Genomic DNA, 20,151 nt, shown 5'->3' on the forward strand with positions numbered 1-20,151 from the left:
AAGTCCTGCCTCCACATCCTGATGTCATATTATTTCTTCAGTCTGCTCAGGATCTAACCGACCAATCAGCACGCTCGGTTTGACACTCCTACTTTTTCATTGGCTGAATAGCCTGCCTCCTGCTGATCCCATTATAGAAGGAGGGAGGGAAGGAAGGACTGAGAGGAGGTCGGTGCCACTGAAGATAGGCTGTGGTTTGTGTCACAAAAAAACATAAAAAACCCATAGAATAGCCTACCTTATAGCTTTTCTTTTCCACATTTCCAGTAAAGGAGAGCTTTGTCTGCCATGGCCTACATTCTTTGTGTGTGTGTGTGTGTGTGTGAAATATGAAAATATGAACTCAATTATATGATAATGATTTCTTTCGTAATTTCTATCAATGAATGAATGAATGAATGAATCGCATCACCTACATTTACAAAAAAGAAAGAAAGAAAAAAGAAAGAAAGAAAGAAAGAAAGAATCTAGAGTTGAGTAGAAAGAAAGAAAGAAAGAATCTAGAGTTGAGCAGGTTGTTGTTGTTGTTGTTGTTGTTGTTGTTGTTGTTGTTGTTAGAAGGAAACGAAAGTTGTTAATCTAGAGCTGAGAGTGTTGTTGTTGTTGTTGTTGTTGTTGTTGTTGCTGTTGTTGTTGTTGTTGTTCTTGTTGTTGTTGTTGTTAAATCTAGAGCTGAGCAGGTTGTTGTTGTTGTTGTTATTGTTGGTGGTGTTACTGTTGTTGTTGTTGTTGTTGATGTTGTTGTTGTTGTTGTTGTTGTTAACCCAGATTTGAGCAGTTGTTGTTGTTGTTGTTGTTAGCGAAGGAAAGAAAGAATCTAGAGCTGAGAATGTTGTTGTTGTTGTTGTTGTTGTTGTTGTTGTTGTTGTTGTTGTTGTTAAATGAAAGAATCTAGAGCTGAGAATGTTGTTGTTGTTGTTGTTGTTGTTAATCTAGAGCTGAGCAGGTTGTTGTTGTTGTTGTTGTTGTTGTTGTTGTTGTTGTTGTTGTTGTTGCTGTTGTTGTTGTTGTTGTTAATCTAGATTTGAGCAGGTTGTTATTATTGTTGTTATTGTTGGTGTTGTTACTGTTGTTGTTATTATTGTTGTTGTTATTGTTGTTGTTGTTGTTGTTGTTAAATTGATGTTGCGTTGCTGGTTGTTGTTGTTGTTGTTGCTGTTGTTGTTGTTGTTGTTGTTAGAAAGAAAGCTGAAAGAAGCTGTTGTTGTTGTTGTTGTTGTTGTTGTTGTTGTTGTTGTTAAAGAAAGAAAGAAAGAAAGAAAGAAAGAAAGAAAGAAAGAATCTAGAGTTGAGTAGAAAGAAAGAAAGAAAGAAAGAAAGAAAGAAAGAAAGAAAGAAAGAAAGAAAGAAAGAAAGAAAGAAAGAAAGAAAGAAAGAAAGAAAGAAAGAAAGAAAGAAAGAAGGAAGGAAAGAAAGAATCTAGAGTTGAGAAGAAAGAAAGAAAGAAAGAAAGAAAGAAAGAAAGAAAGAATCTAGAGTTGAGTAGAAAGAAAGAAAGAAAGAAAGAAAGAAAGAAATATATGTAATGTAAGTAAATAAGCTGTTGCTGATATTTTCCCTAAAACAGCCTGGACAGAGAGTCTCTTATCTGCTATCGATTATCTTCACTGACTATACAGTGACTGCTCGTCACTAGACCTGCTCAATCGAGCTCGCATCGTTCTCGTGTTGATGTCCGCCATTGTGAATTTATAGAGTGACCGGACACCAACAGAGAACCTTATTTTAAATATGTTCCTGTCGTCAGCACTTCGGTCTGCGGTGTCTCATGCGGTGAGATGTTTTTGGAGTTTTTACCTTTATATTTTGCTTACACTTTAACTAGGACTCGCGAGAGAATGCTTTTATGACATCTTGCAAGGGCAAGTTGAATGTAGCTAGCTAGCTGGCTAAGGTTAGCTAACGTTAGCAAACTGCTCACGAGCTAATGAGAGCTGTACAGGGCATTAGCTCTATATGTGTCACTGCACATTTTGTTTAATATAAGCATCATATATGAACAATATTTATTCTCATATTTACATTTAGTCGTTCAACAGACATTCCTGAAGGCACAGGTATAGAAAAACACCTTAAAATATTCCTAATCTGCAATAAAGTGGTCTACATCTGTTATTCTCAAATTGGGAACTTTGTAGAAAAATGTAGAAATTTGCTAGAAACAACAACCCAATATTATGAAACTTTACTATTATCTATAACTCTGCCAACTGGAATCTAGTATTTTTTTTATTAAACACGTTTTTTTGTTTGTGACATTAATTTGTACTGACCCTAAAAAGACTGGAGAAACTTTTTATCTTAAAGACAATTTCTATGTCAGCGTGGGCGATATGGCAAAAATATCATATCGGGATTTCTCGAAAGCATTTTCTACGATACACGTAAAAGTGACAGACAAGCTGTGATTGGAAAATATAGCTCTGGGGAAAAAAAAAAAAAGAGACCACTGCCCAATCTTCAGATTTGAACCCTATTGAAAACCTCTGGAATGTCATCAAGAGGAAGATGGATGGTCACAAACCATCAGGCAAAGCTGAGCTGTTTGCTTTTTTGCAGAAAGAGTGGTATAAAGTTCCCCAACAGCAATGTGAAAAACTGGTGGAGAGCATGGAGCCAAAACGCATGCAAATCAGGGTTATTCCACCAAATACTGATTTCTTAATGTTATTTAGCCAAAGCATTAACACAGTTTGTTTACAGATTATTTGCATTTTGTTTTATTTGAGTTATTAAAGCTCTGAAAATACTGCATGATCTTGGGTTATTTTGATGGGTTGTCATTTCCTTTAAATATACACTCGAAATAACAATATTGTCAGCAGTTGAAACAAAACTGTTCATCTCACCAATACATGCACCTGTAAGAAAAAAACATAAGAAACTGATTATTTTGCAGTGGTCTCTTATTTTTTTTCCAGAGCTGTGTATGAGCTGGAAGGTGTGTCAGTATCACTAACGTGTTGAAAAGTGTTTAAAAACTCCATCAGTTTTGGTAACATCAGGGAAAGTGAGAGAATCGCTCCTGTAGATTCACTCTGCTGATTGTCCTTCTTCTTGTCCAGTAAGATGTAGTCCGTGGTCACTGTGTATTAACATTTAACGTGTGTGATGTGTTTCAGGGCAGGCAGCTGCGGAGCCTGCACGGATCTGCCGTCCGCGCCGGAGCTGGAGCAATTTTTGTGGTAGGAACTTGTTTTCTTCTTTGAGGATACCAGGATTCATACCAGACTGGTGTATTCATTCAGAAAATGGCCCATGTTTCAGAGATTATTGGCTAGACTGCAAGGGCTTTTGTAGTTATCCTAAAACTGTCTCTCATACGACATATTATGCACTACATTTACATTTCTAGCACCCTTATCCAGAGTGTCTTACAGTTATCTCTTTATGCACCTGAGCAAGTAAGGGTTAATTAAGGGCTCAGAGGCCCAGCAGTGGCAGCTTTGGTGGTCCTGGGATTTGAACTCATAACCTTCTGATCAGTATTGTATTGCCCTAACCACCAAGCTACCAATTCCAAGCACACTATGCACTTACACTATGAGCTACACTGACCAGGCATTAACATTATGACCACCTGCCTCATATTGTGTTGGTCCCTCTTTTGCTGCCAAAACAGGCCTGACCCGTCATGCAGTGTATTCTGACACCTTTCTATCAGAACCAGCATTAAAGTCTTCAGCAATTTGAGCAACAGTAGCTCGAATCACACAGGCCAGCCTTCACTCCCCACGTCCATCAATGAACCTTGTGTGCACTTATTTAAAATACATTTGTAAGATGTCTTGTCCACTGTAGTGTCATCAGCCATCTTGAATATTTTGTGTCACCCAGCATCAGTGCCTGAAAGCTCCGCCCCCTCCTGCTACATAAGCAAAGCTGCGAGTGTTTAGTGTATGACGTGTCCGCACTTTTTTCAGATGAATACGTCCATCACTTTGGTACTTGAAGCGAACTACTACTTGTTGGAATTTTCAGTGTGAACACACTACACAATGGCATTGAGTAGTGCACAAGTATTCGATTTGCGATGCAGCTTAAGATTCAACCCAAGATATGGCTTTAAGTAGAACAGATATTATTGCTTTGTGCAGGAACTAAAGTACTAATTCATTCCTATATATTTAAGTAAAGACTTAGGAAGATGATTCCTATGTAATTTACACAGCTTCTTCAAAATGGTTGTCACACCAAAACCTTATTATTTGTAATGCAAACTGATCGATTTATTAAATATACTATCTTTATATAATATGCGCTCGTCATAGAGCTTGTGGCTTGTGTCTGTGCAGGACACTCGAGTTTCTCTACTCCAAACTTTAACACATCATGCCTTCATGGAGTTTATGGAGCTCACTTTGTGCACAGAGACATTGTCATGTTGGAAAATCATAATGCTACAGCATACAAAACCAGTGTGGGGGAAGAAGCACATGGGTATGATGGTCAGGTCTCCATAAACCTTTGGCCATGTGATGTATGTAGGCTATAAATGACCTAAAATCTCTAGATGTACTCACCCAATACCTGGTTGAGAACAAACATTTTCTTCCCATGATATAAAAGAATTTTTTAACCAACTTTTTGTACATTTGACCTGGATATATGCTCATGGGATAAAGTCATGCAGATGCAGGTCAAGAGCTTCAATTCATGTTCACATCAAACATCAGAATGGGAGGAAACTGTGTTCTCAGTGACTTTGACCATGGAGTTGTCAGAGCAGACTGTTTCTAGCTGATAGGACGGCTTACAGTAACTCAAATGACCACTCTTTGCATCCATGGTGAGTGGAACAGCATCTTGGAACAAACGTCCGATCTTGGATGATTTTTCCCCTACACCATCGTGTGTAAAGTACGTGGAAAGCCCTGGAGATTCTGCAGAAGCCAGAAACATCTTGCTCCCTCAGCCATGATCATTGTCACTGGGATTGGATTTTATTTTGCTCACGCTGATATTTGATGTGAACAGTAACTGAATAAATCTGTGTGATTCCGTGTATTTTGCTGCTATGACATGATTGGATAATTGCTAGTGTGAGTGTATTACCAGGGGCTATTTCTGCTAGTCATTTTATAATAGGTAAAAGATGCTCATCATTACATCTCTTCATTTCCCCATGTTAAATGATTCAAATATGAATAGTTGTGTTCTCTCTTTCATTTACGCCGATCAGCCAGAACATTAAGTCCACCAGGATTTAAGGGTGGAGTGAATAGATTTAATTATCTTGTTAAACCTGTCAAGGAGTGGGAGATATTTAGAGCAACAATCAAAGAGTCAATTCTCAAAGTTGAAGTGCCGGAAGCAGATAAAATGACAAGAGCCAAATTGTGTTGGTTTGATGACCGGGTCAGAGCATGTCTTGTGGCGTGTTCAAGGAAGGACACACAGTAAACTGGTAATAGTGTCATGGATACCCAAGGCTACCCTGTCTGATCTGATCCTACAGAAGAGCTATTATAGCACAGAATGGTTAAAATGTCAATGCTGGCTATAATAGACGAGTCTCAGAACAAACAGTGCATCACAACTGGTCAAAGCGTCCATGCTGACCCCTGTCCACTGCCACATACAATGGGCATGAGATCATCAGAATTAGACCGTGGAGCAGAAGAAGACGGTGGCTGATGATGAATCTTGTTTTCTTTTACATCATGTGGACAGCCAGGTGTGTGTGCATCGCTTACCTGGGGAATACTGTGCACCAGGAAGCATTATGGGAAGAAGGCAAAAAGCTGGTGGAGGCTGTGTGATGTTATGATATTAGGCAGGTGGTTTTAATGTTATGGCTGATCAGAGTATATGGACTGCTCTATAGGGGGGCAGCAGAATGGAGACGACCATACTAAATTCAGAGAACACTTACACATCATTGAGTCCTGCTTTTACATAAACAATCCGAGCGTTAACAATTTCATTCTCATACCACAGACATATGAATTATTGTTGTATTAAATACAAAATCAATAAGTACATGCTTTGTACATGTAGTAAACATTATGCATACTCTGTTTATGTCTATGGTTTTGCACTTTAATGTTAATCCTGACAAGAAAAGAAAAGAAAGTGTGAACAGAAGTAGTGTGCCTCAGTTGTACTCTTGATGTAAAAACGGTGCAGAGAATATAATTTGTCCTCTGATATACACTATGTTGCCAAAAGTTTTGGGACACCCCTCCAAACCATTGAATTCATGGGTTGGGCTTGGACCCTTAGTTCCAGTGAAAGGAACTCTTAATGCTTCAGCACACCAAGGGATTTTGGACAATTTCATGCTCCCAACTTTGTGGGAACAGTTTGGGGATGACCCCTTCCTGTTCCAACATGACTGCACACCAGTGCACAAAGCAAGGTTCATAAAGACACGGATGAGGGAGTTTGGTGTGGAGGAACTTGACCGGCCTGTGGAGGAACTTGACCGGCCTACGCAGGATCCTGACCTCAACCTGATAGAACACCTTTTATGAATTAGAGTGCAGACTGAGAGCCAGACCTTCTCGTCTAACATCAGTGTCTGACCTCACAAATGTGCTTCTAGAGGAATGGTCAAAAAATTCCCATAAACACACTCCTAAACCTTGTGGAAAGCAGACCAAGGGCAGACCAACTCCATATTACATTCATGTGCATGTAAAAGCAGATGTTCTGAAACTTTTGGCAACATAGTGTAGCTCTGTAAAAAAAACAGCACACAATATAGTGAATAAGGAATTCAGCACTGATTTTTGGTACATCATATCTGTTGATACTGGCGCCATCTTCATGATATAATCCAGTGGTGAACATCTGCTGATCAGGAGCCAGTCTTTTTTTAAAAACAATTCGCTCAGCATGTTCAAGAGTATGAAAGGGTTACCTGCTGCAGGGACCTCTTTTTATTTTTCTGGTTTTATTTGCTGTTGTTTTTCTTAATCAATTATCGTTGAGGACGTTCACCAGGGGGCAGTATCCTGTGATTGAAGTCGAAATGGTTTGTTCAGAAGAGCACAAGGTTCATGTCTACTACTACAGTGAAAGGCTTTGTTTACAATGAAGATAAATCAGATGTGAAGGGAATGTTTTGCTGGACCTCAAATGCTGAAAGCCAGAATATAAATATATTAAAAATAATACAGAAAAAATTTGGCTCTGAGTGAATGGAAGTGTTCCCATTTTTTTTTGTGTGTTTCAAACACAGATTTGTGACATGTTTGAGGTGCATGGAGACAATTATTTTTAATGATTTATTTATTCGTTTTTTTTTCCAGCACAGAGATACACCAGAAAATAATCCCGATACTCCGTTTGAGTTCACACCCGAGAACCTGAAGGTGAGGAAAGATCTATGACTCTTCCACTCTTAAATTAAATCACTTGTGTAGAAGAGACACATTGAGGTTGTTTTCAGCCATTTATGACGCTTGAGTCATCTTAAAAAAAAAAAAAAAACCCTCAGAAAAAGGAGTGGTAGAATGTGAATTCATTCCCCCCCCCCCGGTGTTCTAACATGTGGTTGCATGTCTGTTTAACTGGCCTTACTGATTAATATTTATTTGTTTTTGTTTTTTTTTGGTGACAGCGAGTTGAAGCCATAATAAAAAACTACCCTGAGGGTCACAAGCAGGCTGCCACCATCCCTGTCCTGGACCTGGCTCAGAGGCAACATGGCTGGCTCCCCATTTCAGCAATGAACAAGGTAAAAGCACATCTGAGAGCTTGAGGAAGAAAAAAACAAGTTTTAAGTAATTTCTTTGATAAATATTACACATCATCCCATTCCCGTGAAAGCATTAAGAAGAGAAATGTTTACACAAGAATTGTAATAATAGGAATTATTACATAAGGTAATAATTAAAAAGGAATTATTAAAACAATACACCTAGATTTAATAAGATGCTTCAATTTTCTTTCAGTTTACGTTAACATTTCAATAACACGAATAATTCATTATAATAACACTAATAATTCTATCTGTTCAGAGAATTTTGAGAATAACAATGCAAAAGCATACACACACTTATTTTAGATTTTAAAAAGTCTCATTTATTTATTTTTTGTTTGTAGACTAATTCTGATTCATTATTTATTTATATAAATAAATAAATATTTGTAAAAATTTAAAAATCAATAAATAAAAATGTTAAATATATAATAACTAAAACAATATACACTATAATAAAAAATAAATTATTATACATTTTTTGGAAGGTAACTTTAGGTAAGATTACTGTTTTCTTTGCACAATAAGCTCTGCCCACATGATCTACGATGGCCTGTAGAGTCTCTATAAAATGATTGACAGAAGGTCAAACACAAACAAGCATTCCTGACCAGAAGACGGTTTTCCAGACGTGTTTTCTTATCCACTTGCGTTGAGCGTCTGGCTTACACTGTTATATTCTGTTATATTGTTTTACATATTTTCCAGGTTATTCATACAAATAAGGAGTAAAAAAAATTGACTGTCGTACCTTTAACCTAATTATTAGATGATTTAAAGAGTAACAACATTAGTTCCCATTCAGAGATCAGTAACATGCCCGGATCAGTTGATACAGTTCGCATGTTATGCTCAGTGGTCCGATTATTCTGTTTATCCTGTCAGGCTGGACAAATCTGAACATGCCTCCTAGAAAATAATGAGCCTGTTGAATGTTGATGCTGCGAACCTGGCCCAGATACAAATATTAGAGAAGAAAGGATTTCAAATTTGACTTCTCATTACACAACAGCTTGTGTTTTTAGGCTGTGTGTTGCCCTTTCTATGATCTCTGTGAAGCTTGAACGTGTGTAATTAATACAGAATAAATTATGTAATACACTCCCGACCACTTTCTTATGCAAATATTCAATCGACCATTCAATGTGGACGTAGGGCAATGCAGAAAGCCTTAAAAGAGCTTTGATTAACGTTCATATCAAACGTGTTCTGCATGACCATGGCGTGATCGTTGGTGACAGACGTCTGGATTGCTGCTGTAGGATTTTCACACACACACAACAATCTATAGAGCTTACTGAGACTTGTGCAAGAAAACAACAATAATAAAAAAGCATCCAGTGAGTTTTGCAGGTGGAAAATGCCTTGTTGGTCAAGACCTGTTTGAGCTGTTTGACAGGAAGACTGTGGTTACTCAAAAAAAAACCCCACATACTTTACTACTTATAAGGAGCAGAAAAGCATCTCAGAACATACACGATGAACAGAAGCTCACAGATGACAAGTGAAGATCAGACCTTTAGCTGCTTCTGCCGCCACATGACTGGTTGAATAAATCATTAAATTGCATGAATGACTAGGTGTAAATCTTCCTAATCCAGTGTATATTTAAATACATGAATATATTCTATACATTTTATTCTTAAAAACCAGTCCTCAGCTAACATCCGCCAACCGTTCATCTCCTTGTGGTATTTCGAAATTTTCCAGGTAGCTGAGATCTTAGACGTCTCCCCCATGAGAGTGTATGAGGTAGCCACATTCTATACCATGTTCAACCGCCAGCCAGTGGGAAAGTACCACGTCCAGGTGTGCACCACTACCCCCTGCATGCTGTGCGATTCGGACAGCATCCTGCAGGCCGTCCAGAATAAACTGGGTAAGCAGAGCCAGAGCGCTTAGACTTCAATTAACCCACCTGTGTTCCTTTTAGGCTTAATTAAGGTCACTGAGGGGAATGACCCAAGTTAGCCCGGGGTTTGTTGTAGGCCATCAGCTTGTAAATACAATTATAATGCCACTTACACAGAAAGAGAAACGATGAATTGAAGAGTAGAGAAATTCCTGGACAGCCGAGATAAGCAGCTTCAGTGTCTGGAGAATTTGTATTAATATTATTTAGCCTCTCCAGGATTTAGCAGAAATGAACACACAATCAGGCAAAAGCACAAAAATCCCCACAAAAAAACCCCTCTGATGGCACTGTTTATTGCTATACATGTATTATTCAGCGTTACCTGAGGAACAATATTGGATATTGAGGTATATTTTAACATTGTGTACTTTTATGCACATTAATGCTGCAAATATTACACAAGCTACTTGTCCTTTATCCCACTACCTGCTGCACTACACACGTGGTTGACGGTGTGAGGATTTCTACTAGGTGAATTAATTAGCATGCGCAGATGACGCAGGTGTGAGGAACGGCTGATGAAACAAATGTCTGACACAAAGCTGTCGTATACAGTAAATCATCTACTAGACATTTACATCGAGTCACCAGTGACACATGTGGGGAGAAAATGATTAAGCTCGTCATGTTCAGATCTTTTACGCACAACATGGCTGAAACGCTGGTCGTCAACTTTGCTGTCTAGGGTGCAAACACCATGTGCTACATTAAAACTTTTATTAGAAGAGAATAATCATCACCTACTCATTAATTTCTGTATCAGTGCACTTAACGTACAGGTCATAGGTTATTTATTACGTTACAGCTTGTCCTTTTTCAGCCTGGTCCACTGAAATCGATAGTTTTGTCTACTTCTTTAGTTACACAGTCAGAATGCATTAATTAAGAAATAATGACATGTTTACCAAGAAAAATGTTAATTCTGAAGGAATATGAAGCTGAAAGCTGGACCTGTTTTAGTCTAGGATAAGATTTCTCGCCAAGCTTGAGCACAGTCGTCAGGACTGAACAGAATGAACTTGCCTTAAACCAAACATTCAGTTTCTGTTCAGTTTAACATGAGATGAGTGTTCATACTGAACAGTCATCAGAGTACACGTAAACTGATACACACCGTTGATAAAAGACAGGCTTCGTTACTGCGTGTCTGCGGTCTGAGCAGTTTAATTTGATCTGTTATTTATGAATTGATCCTTATTTATGAACTCAATACCACTGCTTTCTCTCTCCTCAAGGCATCAAGGTTGGGGAGACCACAGCGGACGGGATGTTCACGCTAATAGAAGTTGAATGTCTTGGTGCTTGTGTTAATGCCCCCATGGTCCAAATCAATGACAACTTTTATGTAAGTACACCTGTTCAGACCTCAGCATGCTGCAGCGTGCAAAATCCTAGCTGGGTTTTAATGTCATTTCTTTGGAACTGATTTGCTTCGTTTTTCTGACTTCGGCCCATGGTTTTTAAACACATTCTCATTTACTTTTACATTTTAGCAGAAGTGTTCATGTTCGGAACACTAGAACGATGGATTATAATTTAAGCATTATATGAACAGGAGTGTGGCTATATTGCATATAGGCATGGCTGTGATTTGTCCATTTGCCCGGTAAACACAGATGATATTTAGTAGAACTGCACGGTTAAGATTTTATACAACAGTCAAGCGAAAAAATTAATATTGAGTAACTGATATCTCAAATATAATATAGCCAAATAAATCATTCTTTTGGGAAATAGATCCCGAAGAAGCCACAGATTGCAGGTTGCCATGCCAACTTACTGACCGCCTGTTAGCTTGCTAGCTTTATTGCTCGTTGGGCCAAGGTTGATTTGTACATTCCTGTTAATGGTGCTTCAAGTGAAACTGACATCACGATTTCCCTCTCATTTTCTCTCTCATTCCGACAAGCTTTCGTATTTTAACTCAAAGGTCATTTTCATGAAAAACGTATAGTTTGCCGTGCCCGCTGACGCCTCTGTATTTCATTTAAGTGCACTGGAAATACTGTGTAATACACCTACCAGGCATAACATTATGACCACCTGCCTACTATTGTGTTTGTCCCCCTTTTTGCTGACAAAACAGCCCTGACCCATCATGCACTGTCGGATCACACGGGCCAGCCTTTAGTCTCCACGCGTATCAATGAGCCTTGACCGTCCATGACCCTGTCGCCAGTTCACCACTGTTCCTTCCTTGGACCACTTTTGATAGATACTGACCACTGCAGACCAGGAACACCCCACAAGAGCTGCAGTTTTGGAGATGCTCTGATCCAGTCGTCTAGCCATCACAATTTGGCCCTTGCTAAACTCGCTCAAATCCTTACGCTTGTCCATTTTTCCTGCTTCTAACACATCAACGTTGAGAACAAAATGTTCACTTGCTGCCTAATATATCCCACCCACTAACAGGTGCCATGATGAGGAGATAATCAGTGTTACACACGTCACCTGTCTGTGCTCATAATGTTATGCCTGATCGGTGTATTACATAGAAGATACTTGAAATCAGTAAATATCACAGACCGCATCCTTAAATATAACGTTTATTAAAAATCTCAAGTCTCTCCACCTAAAATCGTTAAAACGGCAGTGAGGATTCCTCCTGAACATTAAAAGCAAGTCGATGAGGGCAGATTAAACAGTAATGAAACAAAACTCTACACTCAGTGATTTGGAAACACAGAGGATTGTACAGGACAGACCTGCAGGAGATCATTATTATACTCACTAGTTTAATCATCTTCAGTATAGAATATATTAGTATACAAGTCATCAAGTAGGTCTCAGAAAAAGACATGAATACAATTTCTAGTATAAATCATTCTTTCAGAAATGAGGTATTTTTTATTTATATTCATATAACCCCTTAATAGGATGAAATCAGTCATATGCTAGCGATTTCATTTTAAATAATAAGTAGTATAAATATTTTTAAACTTGTTAACATTCAGTAACACACAGACTACATGTTAAAGCGTAACGTTTTAATATTTCATGGCATGAAAAGCACAAATAATTGATTTTTAATTCATGTATAGCTTATTAGAAGAAATACAGCATGACACAGAGACAGTCCCAATTCCAACAGCAACAGAACAAGAACTTTCATTCTTGTTCAGAAATAGCTCAGGGTAAATCCCTAAACAACTCAAGATAATGTATGCAAGACCTGATGTTAACATTAACACCGTTACAACAAGAGGCTAAAAATACAATGCGTAGTCACAGACCTCGAGGCTCACTATTCCGGATAACTAACACTCGAATTTTGGTTATATTTAGCCAAGTTTCCATCCAAAGATGATCGGTAATGTGTTACTTAAAAGCTAATATAACAAATATATATATATATATAAATATATTTTATTTTAGAAGATAAATCTTTTTTGATGTCTGAAACGTCACTGGAAACCATAGTGGAAAGGTTTTTGACCCCAAAAAAAAAAAAAAAAACCCCCCACTGCAACTGTACATAAATCCTGTCAAGTGACATCATTTGTCACGTGACACTTTTACAACAAACCAATAAAACAGCAGCAGGAAAAGCAGGGCATCTGCATCACGCTGCAATCGTTCTGCTTCTCCACGTGAACACATGCCTCCTTCACTCCCTGACAGCTGTTCTCTCGAGTAAATCCTGTTTCTAACGGCAAAACACGTCCAACCTTCCCCTCTTTTTTAGTAGTTTAATTATAGACAAGGACATCTTCATGTTACGGTGATGGTCAACACTTTAAAAGGGCAGCGGTTTGTTGTTTTCAGGTGTCGAGGAAAGAATGCAGAGAATTCATGACTTTTTTTTTTTTTAAAGCAGAAATTAATGTAAAAACAGGCTGCTGCATGAAGTGTTATCTTTGTGTATAGAGTTTCTAATAAACATTGCCTGTTTGATGGAAATAAAATAAAGGCTCACAAAGGGTTTTTAAATTCATTTTCATTTTATTGCTTTATGTTATAGCTACAGTATTACATTTGGGTTTTTTTGCATTGTACTTGAACTGAGGAGATATTTAGGCAGAAGATCTTGAATATTCCACAAACTACAAACACCGGCTCGTGGTTATTATTAATGATTAAAAAAAAACTTGCAGGGTCAATCTCATTCAGCCACTGGGTAAATACACTGTTGCCAAAAGTTTTGGGACACCCCTCCAAATCATTAAATTCAGGGGTTGGGCTCGGCCCCTTAGTTCCAGTGAAAGGAACTCTTAATGCTTCAGCATACCAAGACATTTTGGACAATTTCATGCTCCCAACTTTGTGGGAACAGTTTGGAGATATGACCCCTTCCTGTTCCGACATGACTGTACACCAGTGCACAAAGCAAGGTCCATAAAGAAATGGATGATGACGATGATGAACTTAAATGTGCCTTTAAATGGGTCAACGGAAAGTCAGTCACTCACTGAGACATAAATTTGGTCAACAAGATTCCACTTCTGTGGTTAATTATAAACTCTATATCCTGGTTATTGGAAGGGTATGAATAACACAGTCAGAGAGAGACTGGCTCACCGACCTTCTCTGACAGAAATCTGAAGCTGCAGGTTCTGGGTTCTCTAAGGCATAACAGATGGTGATGGAAGTGTTCAGATAAAAGTCTTAACCTCAACCAGGGGGTCTTTTTTTTTTTTTTTTTTTTTTTTATTGTTACAACTCACTATTATTAAAGCTTTTATATTTATTACCGAGTTGTTACAGTTAGCTATCTGTGGAAAGTTCAGGAATAAAAAAAAAGCTTTATGGCTCCAATAAATAGCCAAAATATGACTGTATACATTTAAATAACAAGCTTAATATTTGGGCTGTTGGATCAGGCTCATAAAATGAATCACTGCTGAAGGGAATTTATGTTACAGTTAAATGTGTCCCTGGCTGCACAGAGTGTAAGAACCCGAGGCTCTTGGCTACGTAGCCCAACAGATACCTTTGAGTGACTAGAATTTCTCTGTATCAGCAAAGTTAGAGTAACAAACTCGTCCTTCACCCCGTGATTCTCTGTGCAGGCTCTGGCTTTGTTACGAATCAGGTCCGAGACTGAACTACATCAGCTTATGTTACACATGATATCAGGGTTCCCCAGACTTTTTTGGCCACGTAATTTTTCCTTTCTTTAATAAGGGGCTTGGTCGGTTTGTACCAGATAATTACATGGGCTGAAATGACTACTAGTATTATTGTGGAAATTTTCTGATGATTTTAAATGTATTTGTTATGCCTCCTAATGCTAGAATAGTTTATTATTTTGTTATGCACCATTACTTTTCGACACTTTGTCTGCTCTCAATTGGCCGTCGCAAGTTAGCATACTTGTCTCAGGTTTCATAGTGTCGGAGGAGATTCTATTCTCTGAATACAGACACATCTGTTTCTTAACAGATGAGACAACGGAACAAACAAATAATCACTTGTCCGCTTTTGCTTAAATACTCTGCATTCTGAATCGACTTTCCCAACCATTTGGCCATCTTTGCATTTTCTCGCTGGCTCGGGTGTCGCCTGTTTGTTCGTGATGGTACGTTATGTTGAATGTATCGTTCTGTTGGTAGGTGAATTTATCAAATTATTAGTCTATGTTAATAACTAAGGAAAATTCGAGTTTGAAAGCTAACCTTTATTATCAAATACAGATATGATAAGTAAAACATATATTTAAAATTCAATTCAAAATATGTCTCTGGCATCGTTCAGAGGGCCGGTCCACATGTGGAGGCAGGCCGTAGTTTAAAGAAAACCCTGCTACATATGGTCAAAGCTTGCTTTAGTACTAAAAGAGATGTCACAGCTACATGACCAGTGAGTCGTATTCTGTACAGAGTCGCATTTAGTGTCAGACTTTCAGAAAAGACCGGTCAAATGGGTAATTACTTGCAAAGTGTCGCTTCCAAGTAACCAGAAAGACCTTTTTTGGAAGTAGAGGTGACTCACTAGAGTCTTTCAGCTTGCGGTTTCTTCAGAAACGTGCCTAACCTGAGGGAACCTTAGCATACAGCTCTAATGATTTCTGTGTTTTGCAGGAGGATCTGAAGCCTTCAGATATCGAGCACATCATTGATGAACTGAAGGCCGGGAGAGTCCCTCCACCTGGGCCACGGTATGAAGGTCTTTTTGGATGTTATTGCTGAGTAATAACAGTACAGAGTGTTACTTCTGATTTGTGTAATACTATGAGTACATGAGTATACTGTGAGTACTATGAGTAAAGTGTGTACAGGTGCGATGCAGCCCAGAGTTAGTTATTACTGCGAAAGTTGTTATTTTCTAGCAGCCGTTCAAATAAAGTGTACTATTCCCCATACACAACAGAATTTGCCAAATTTATTAATAAATTCTCTAGAATCTAATAAGCAATACGTCCTGTCCTGACGACTTTCCCGCATCGGAAAACATCCTTATAGCCTTAGCTTATGCAGGGTGTCTGTTGTACATGTCCCACTGAACGGCTTGTTACTACAGACTCGATGATGTATTCGAGAGAGAATATAAACCTGTGATGTTTTAAAAAGATCCGTCAACACTTTCTGACCAGATCAGATTTAAGACCTCAATAGTGCTGTGGCATAGAAATTATTATATTACAATCATTCAATAAAACAATCTCACATAGAGCAGCCATTCATCTACTAATTTGTAAACGTCTCTTGTGTATACATTATCTATCGCACAGGTATGTGCCATTCATAGATATCTGGTTGCCTGACACTATTAAATTGCATGTCTTTAGTCACTGTTAATTATATGATAATAGCACCCACACAAAGGCCCATGTGAATTAAGTTGCTTTAAACTCGAGAGCACTGATGAATTATTGATGATGTTTCGCCACGTTTGCAGGAGTGGCCGTTTCTCGTGCGAGCCTGCCGGGGGACTGACTTCTCTGACCGGACCTCCTCCTGGACCTGGCTTCGGAGTCAGACCCGATTTATAACTCCAACACGAGTCTAACTTAACCTGAGTCCTTATAAGTATAAAACATCATTGTAAGTGTAAATAAAAATGTTATTCATTGTACACAGTAGCAGTGTGTTTATTTTAATCTGTCAGTGCCTATCTATTACAATACCGAAGCAGAGATAAATATTGTGTAATTATATTCTTATATTTTGCCTTTTTCAGAATTCTTTAAAGAAAGAAATTCAGCACCGTGTTGATGCTAAAGTCTAATATTTATAGTCAAACATTTGCCTGCTCTTACTAATTGGCCAAACTACAAAGAAGATTCATATCCTGAAAAATAAATATTATCAATATTACATAGAGCATGCTTTTTAATCCAAAATTTTCCAGATCTGGATGTGTCATAATAAAAACAGGAAATATTCCTACAAAAAATAAAGACAATATCCAGTGCTGTATTATTGTTGAATCTATAATAAAATGAACAAATATATTTAAATTATAGGAAATATTATTCCTCTAATTGTTTTCATTTTTGTGAGGTTAATGAATATGACTTTAAACCAGGCCATCTTAAGTTCCGGTCATATTCATACTGGGCTACTTTTTCGTCCGCCCTGGATCTAATTGTTTTTGGTAGTGGATAAGTCAAGGGCAGTCCTGGAATATGAAACCCTGGACTATTTTCAGACTTTTTTTTTTCTTCCTCCAAGCTTTAACTGTTCAGTTTTACTTTAAACTGTGTCAGGAAAATGTAGACACTGTGGTGGCTGTGTTAGTCCCAAGAAAAGGGAATGCCTAAAAACTGCATATTTACATCTATACTGTCTTGATATATTGCACGATTTTGCTGTTTTTGAAATGGGTGCATGTGAATTTCAGACCAGAGCTGCTTAAAGAATGTGTCCACAATATTTTATGGCTGCAGTCCAACACAAATCACACAGAGGAGCCTGGAGGAACTGGCACGCCTCTGAATCTGACAGCGTCGCCACTTTAAAAGTCGACAGCTCTGTTTGGAAAGCTTGTGCAAGACAAAGTCTAGGTTTTTCACATCACCCGTGTTAGTCTGCGACTCATACTTTTAGGAAATGTCACTTATCTGAACTTGTGTCCCAGACGCCGATCGTGGTGACGCACAACAGACACACACACACACACACACACTGCACCCTCGTGTGATGTTCATGCAAAAGCGTAAAATGTAAAGCCAAGGCCACCCATCCACTGCACGCCTTCACGCTATAACCCTCCTCCTCCATTGCATGTAATAAAGCAGTAATGTCATGTCAGCTATGACATGCATTCAGCCGTGCCCCTGTTTGTCGAAGTGTCTAGCCAGCGCCCTTCCCCCACGCGCACATTTCTCCCTCGCGATTTGAGCCTGTTCTGCAACATAATGGCCGCCACTGCGCATGCGCGAAACATTTCTCCATAATGCAAATACCACTGCGCCACACACACACATACGACTGAGCTTCCTACAAAACCTCGCACTCCACACTTACATGTTAACAGATGAATAAATCTGCTGTTCGGTATACATACGTGAGATTGAAAACAGAAATGTATATTTACTCCGCTCTCCAGTAAAAGCTCATCTTCCCGCGACCGTTTCGAGAACGTTCCCCGTAGCTGCAGCTCGCGCCGAGCGGAAAAGATGACGTCAAGCGCCCGAGCGTCACCTCGCCCTCTTTCCTTAAACGCGTTCACACGTATGTGCGCGGAATTTCAATAAAACACGAACATGGCACGCTTTTAAAAAAAATAACTTAGACCGAATTAAAGCGCCTGCAGATCTTTTGTTCGTTTTTGTTTTTGTTTTGTTTCTTTAAGTACGGGAAGTTCAAAATGGAGGAAAAGCTATTAGCATGAGGCATGTCCTACCCCAGCTGAGCAGACGCAAAACCTTTTTAAGCTCTGCGCGGAGCTCGCGCGATCACGTGGCCCGACTCGTGCCAATGAGCGCGAGGTTCGCGTGTTTTTGCTCGGTTTTTCTTAGCGACGACCCAGCGATGTTTTCAAACCGAGCCGTGAGCTGGAGAGGAACGTCACACGGGTCGTATGTTAACCACCGTTTGTGAGCGTTGTAGCCGACAAAACGTCTTCTTGTGAAAACATTTCGGTTCCGTTTCCTCGCGCAGACCCGAAGTGGAACCTGAAAGCCATTGCTTACGGTAAGCAGGAAAGTGGTCCTTTGATAATACTTGGCTAGCTTCACCGTGCGCTCAGCTAACGTGGCTAGCGTGCTAACTTGAACGCAGGGGTGTTTGTGTAACGTTAGCTTTGACATGTGTGCGCTGGATGTGTAATAACCGTTTGCTTGGACGTTATACACTATAGCCTGGTGTTCGCGTCTAAACACACGGCAGAAGCGTTTCCTTTACCGTAATGCACCACACGGACATTATTATTATTATTATTATTATCTGCTCACTCAGTGTTCGAGCTGCGGCGACGGAAAAGGGCAGTGACAAGCAGACTCGCTGTGTCGGGACTTGGAGGGAATGAGGAGCGCTTGCTCTTAGCACAGCTAGCAGAGCTAACAGAGAGAGAGAGAGAGAGAGAGAGAGAGAGAGGGATCAGGAGCGAGGCGCCGTGGAAACTGCGCTGTCTCTAGCCGCTCCTGGGCGCTTTTGTCTGCGGCGGTGAGGGTGGCGCAGTCTGCAACACTGTCCGCTTCCAGAGCTCTGCTCTCAGTCTAAACACTTCACTGCTACATGTCTGCTAAAACGTGCACGCGCGCAGTGTTTTCCTCTCACACGTAGAAGCTGAGATATATATATATATATATATATATATATATATATATATATATATATATATATATATATATATATATGGAATGCTTGTAACGTTACATCCGGAGATCTGTATATATATTGTACATTCTGACAGACTTCCCCTATGAGAGTGTGTGTGTGTGTAACACACATATGATTGTATTATAGTTGTAGTGGTTGTATCTGCGCCACGCGACTGCATTGACAAACCCTGTGTGTGTGTGTGTGAGAGAGAGAGAGAGAGAGAGAGAGAGCGTTACCACAAAGCTGGATTTCGCGTCCTTCGCGCAAGAAGCCTTTTGTCTAAAGGACGTGGCTTGCCATCGAGAAGGCGCCTCTCTCTCTCTCTCTCTCTCTCTCTCTCTCTCTCTCTCTCTCTCTCTCTCAGTTCCCACGTTCCTGATTTCCTTATCCGTGTTTTTCTTTCCTTTTTAACAAAACCCACTCCCCTTTCTACTACGTTGTTTACTAGCACTGCTATTCACCAGACACCACAACAACTCACACTCGCACCCCGGCTCTAATTTAACGGAGACATGATAATCAGGATCTTCTGCCTTTATTGTCTCCATTAATGATCTTTTTTTTGTTATGCTTTTAAATACGAAACTGATTCCAAATCCCAGACAGGACTGATGACACGTCCGGCCCTGACACCCTCAGGATCCTGAAGTATTCCTGATGAATGGATTATTTTATTTTTTATTTTTTTGTTCACAAAAATATAACTAGCTGATAATCAAGGCTTGGGTGGAAATCATCTTGATATCATGAACAGTAATTTAAGGATACACTTTCCTGTCGTATGGAGACCTTTTTATAGATTTAACAGATTTTTACAG

The 20,151-nt window shown here is 39.2% G+C and overlaps 2 protein-coding genes across 3 annotated transcripts in view; both read left to right on the plus strand.

Annotated features, from left to right (window-relative positions):
- Window positions 1–1,614: 1,614 nt before the first annotated feature.
- Window positions 1,615–16,640, plus strand: ndufv2 (NADH:ubiquinone oxidoreductase core subunit V2). Its single transcript, XM_058418698.1, has 8 exons — window positions 1,615–1,773; window positions 3,123–3,185; window positions 7,257–7,319; window positions 7,568–7,684; window positions 9,419–9,587; window positions 10,859–10,968; window positions 15,647–15,723; window positions 16,464–16,640. Exons 1-8 carry the CDS (start codon window positions 1,732–1,734, stop codon window positions 16,555–16,557), a joined length of 735 nt encoding a protein of 244 aa, XP_058274681.1. The 5' UTR covers window positions 1,615–1,731; the 3' UTR covers window positions 16,558–16,640.
- A 1,344-nt stretch (window positions 16,641–17,984) lies between these two features.
- ankrd12 (ankyrin repeat domain 12) overlaps window positions 17,985–20,151 on the plus strand; it is a 31,088-nt gene continuing 28,921 nt past the window's right edge. Inside the window, exon 1 of one of the 2 annotated variants that reach the window (XM_058418696.1) lies at window positions 17,985–18,703. The gene's annotated coding sequence lies outside the window, so the exon portion shown is untranslated. The remainder of the gene's footprint in view (window positions 18,704–20,151) is intronic. The other variant, XM_058418697.1, reaches the window with a different exon arrangement.

Source organism: Hemibagrus wyckioides, linkage group LG20, assembly GCF_019097595.1.
Source record: "Hemibagrus wyckioides isolate EC202008001 linkage group LG20, SWU_Hwy_1.0, whole genome shotgun sequence".
Classification (NCBI taxonomy): Eukaryota; Metazoa; Chordata; class Actinopteri; order Siluriformes; family Bagridae; genus Hemibagrus; species Hemibagrus wyckioides.

What these genes read in the sequence shown, in the direction of transcription:
- ndufv2 (XM_058418698.1), top strand. Translation starts at nt 1,732, where the DNA reads ATGTTCCTGTCGTCAGCACTTCGGTCTGCGGTGTCTCATGCG. An exon ending in GGCCGTCCAGAATAAACTGG is followed by an intron (nt 9,588 to 10,858) that starts GTAAGCAGAGCC and finishes TCTCTCCTCAAG; the next exon opens with GCATCAAGGTTGGGGAGACC. An exon ending in AAATCAATGACAACTTTTAT is followed by an intron (nt 10,969 to 15,646) that starts GTAAGTACACCT and finishes TGTGTTTTGCAG; the next exon opens with GAGGATCTGAAGCCTTCAGA.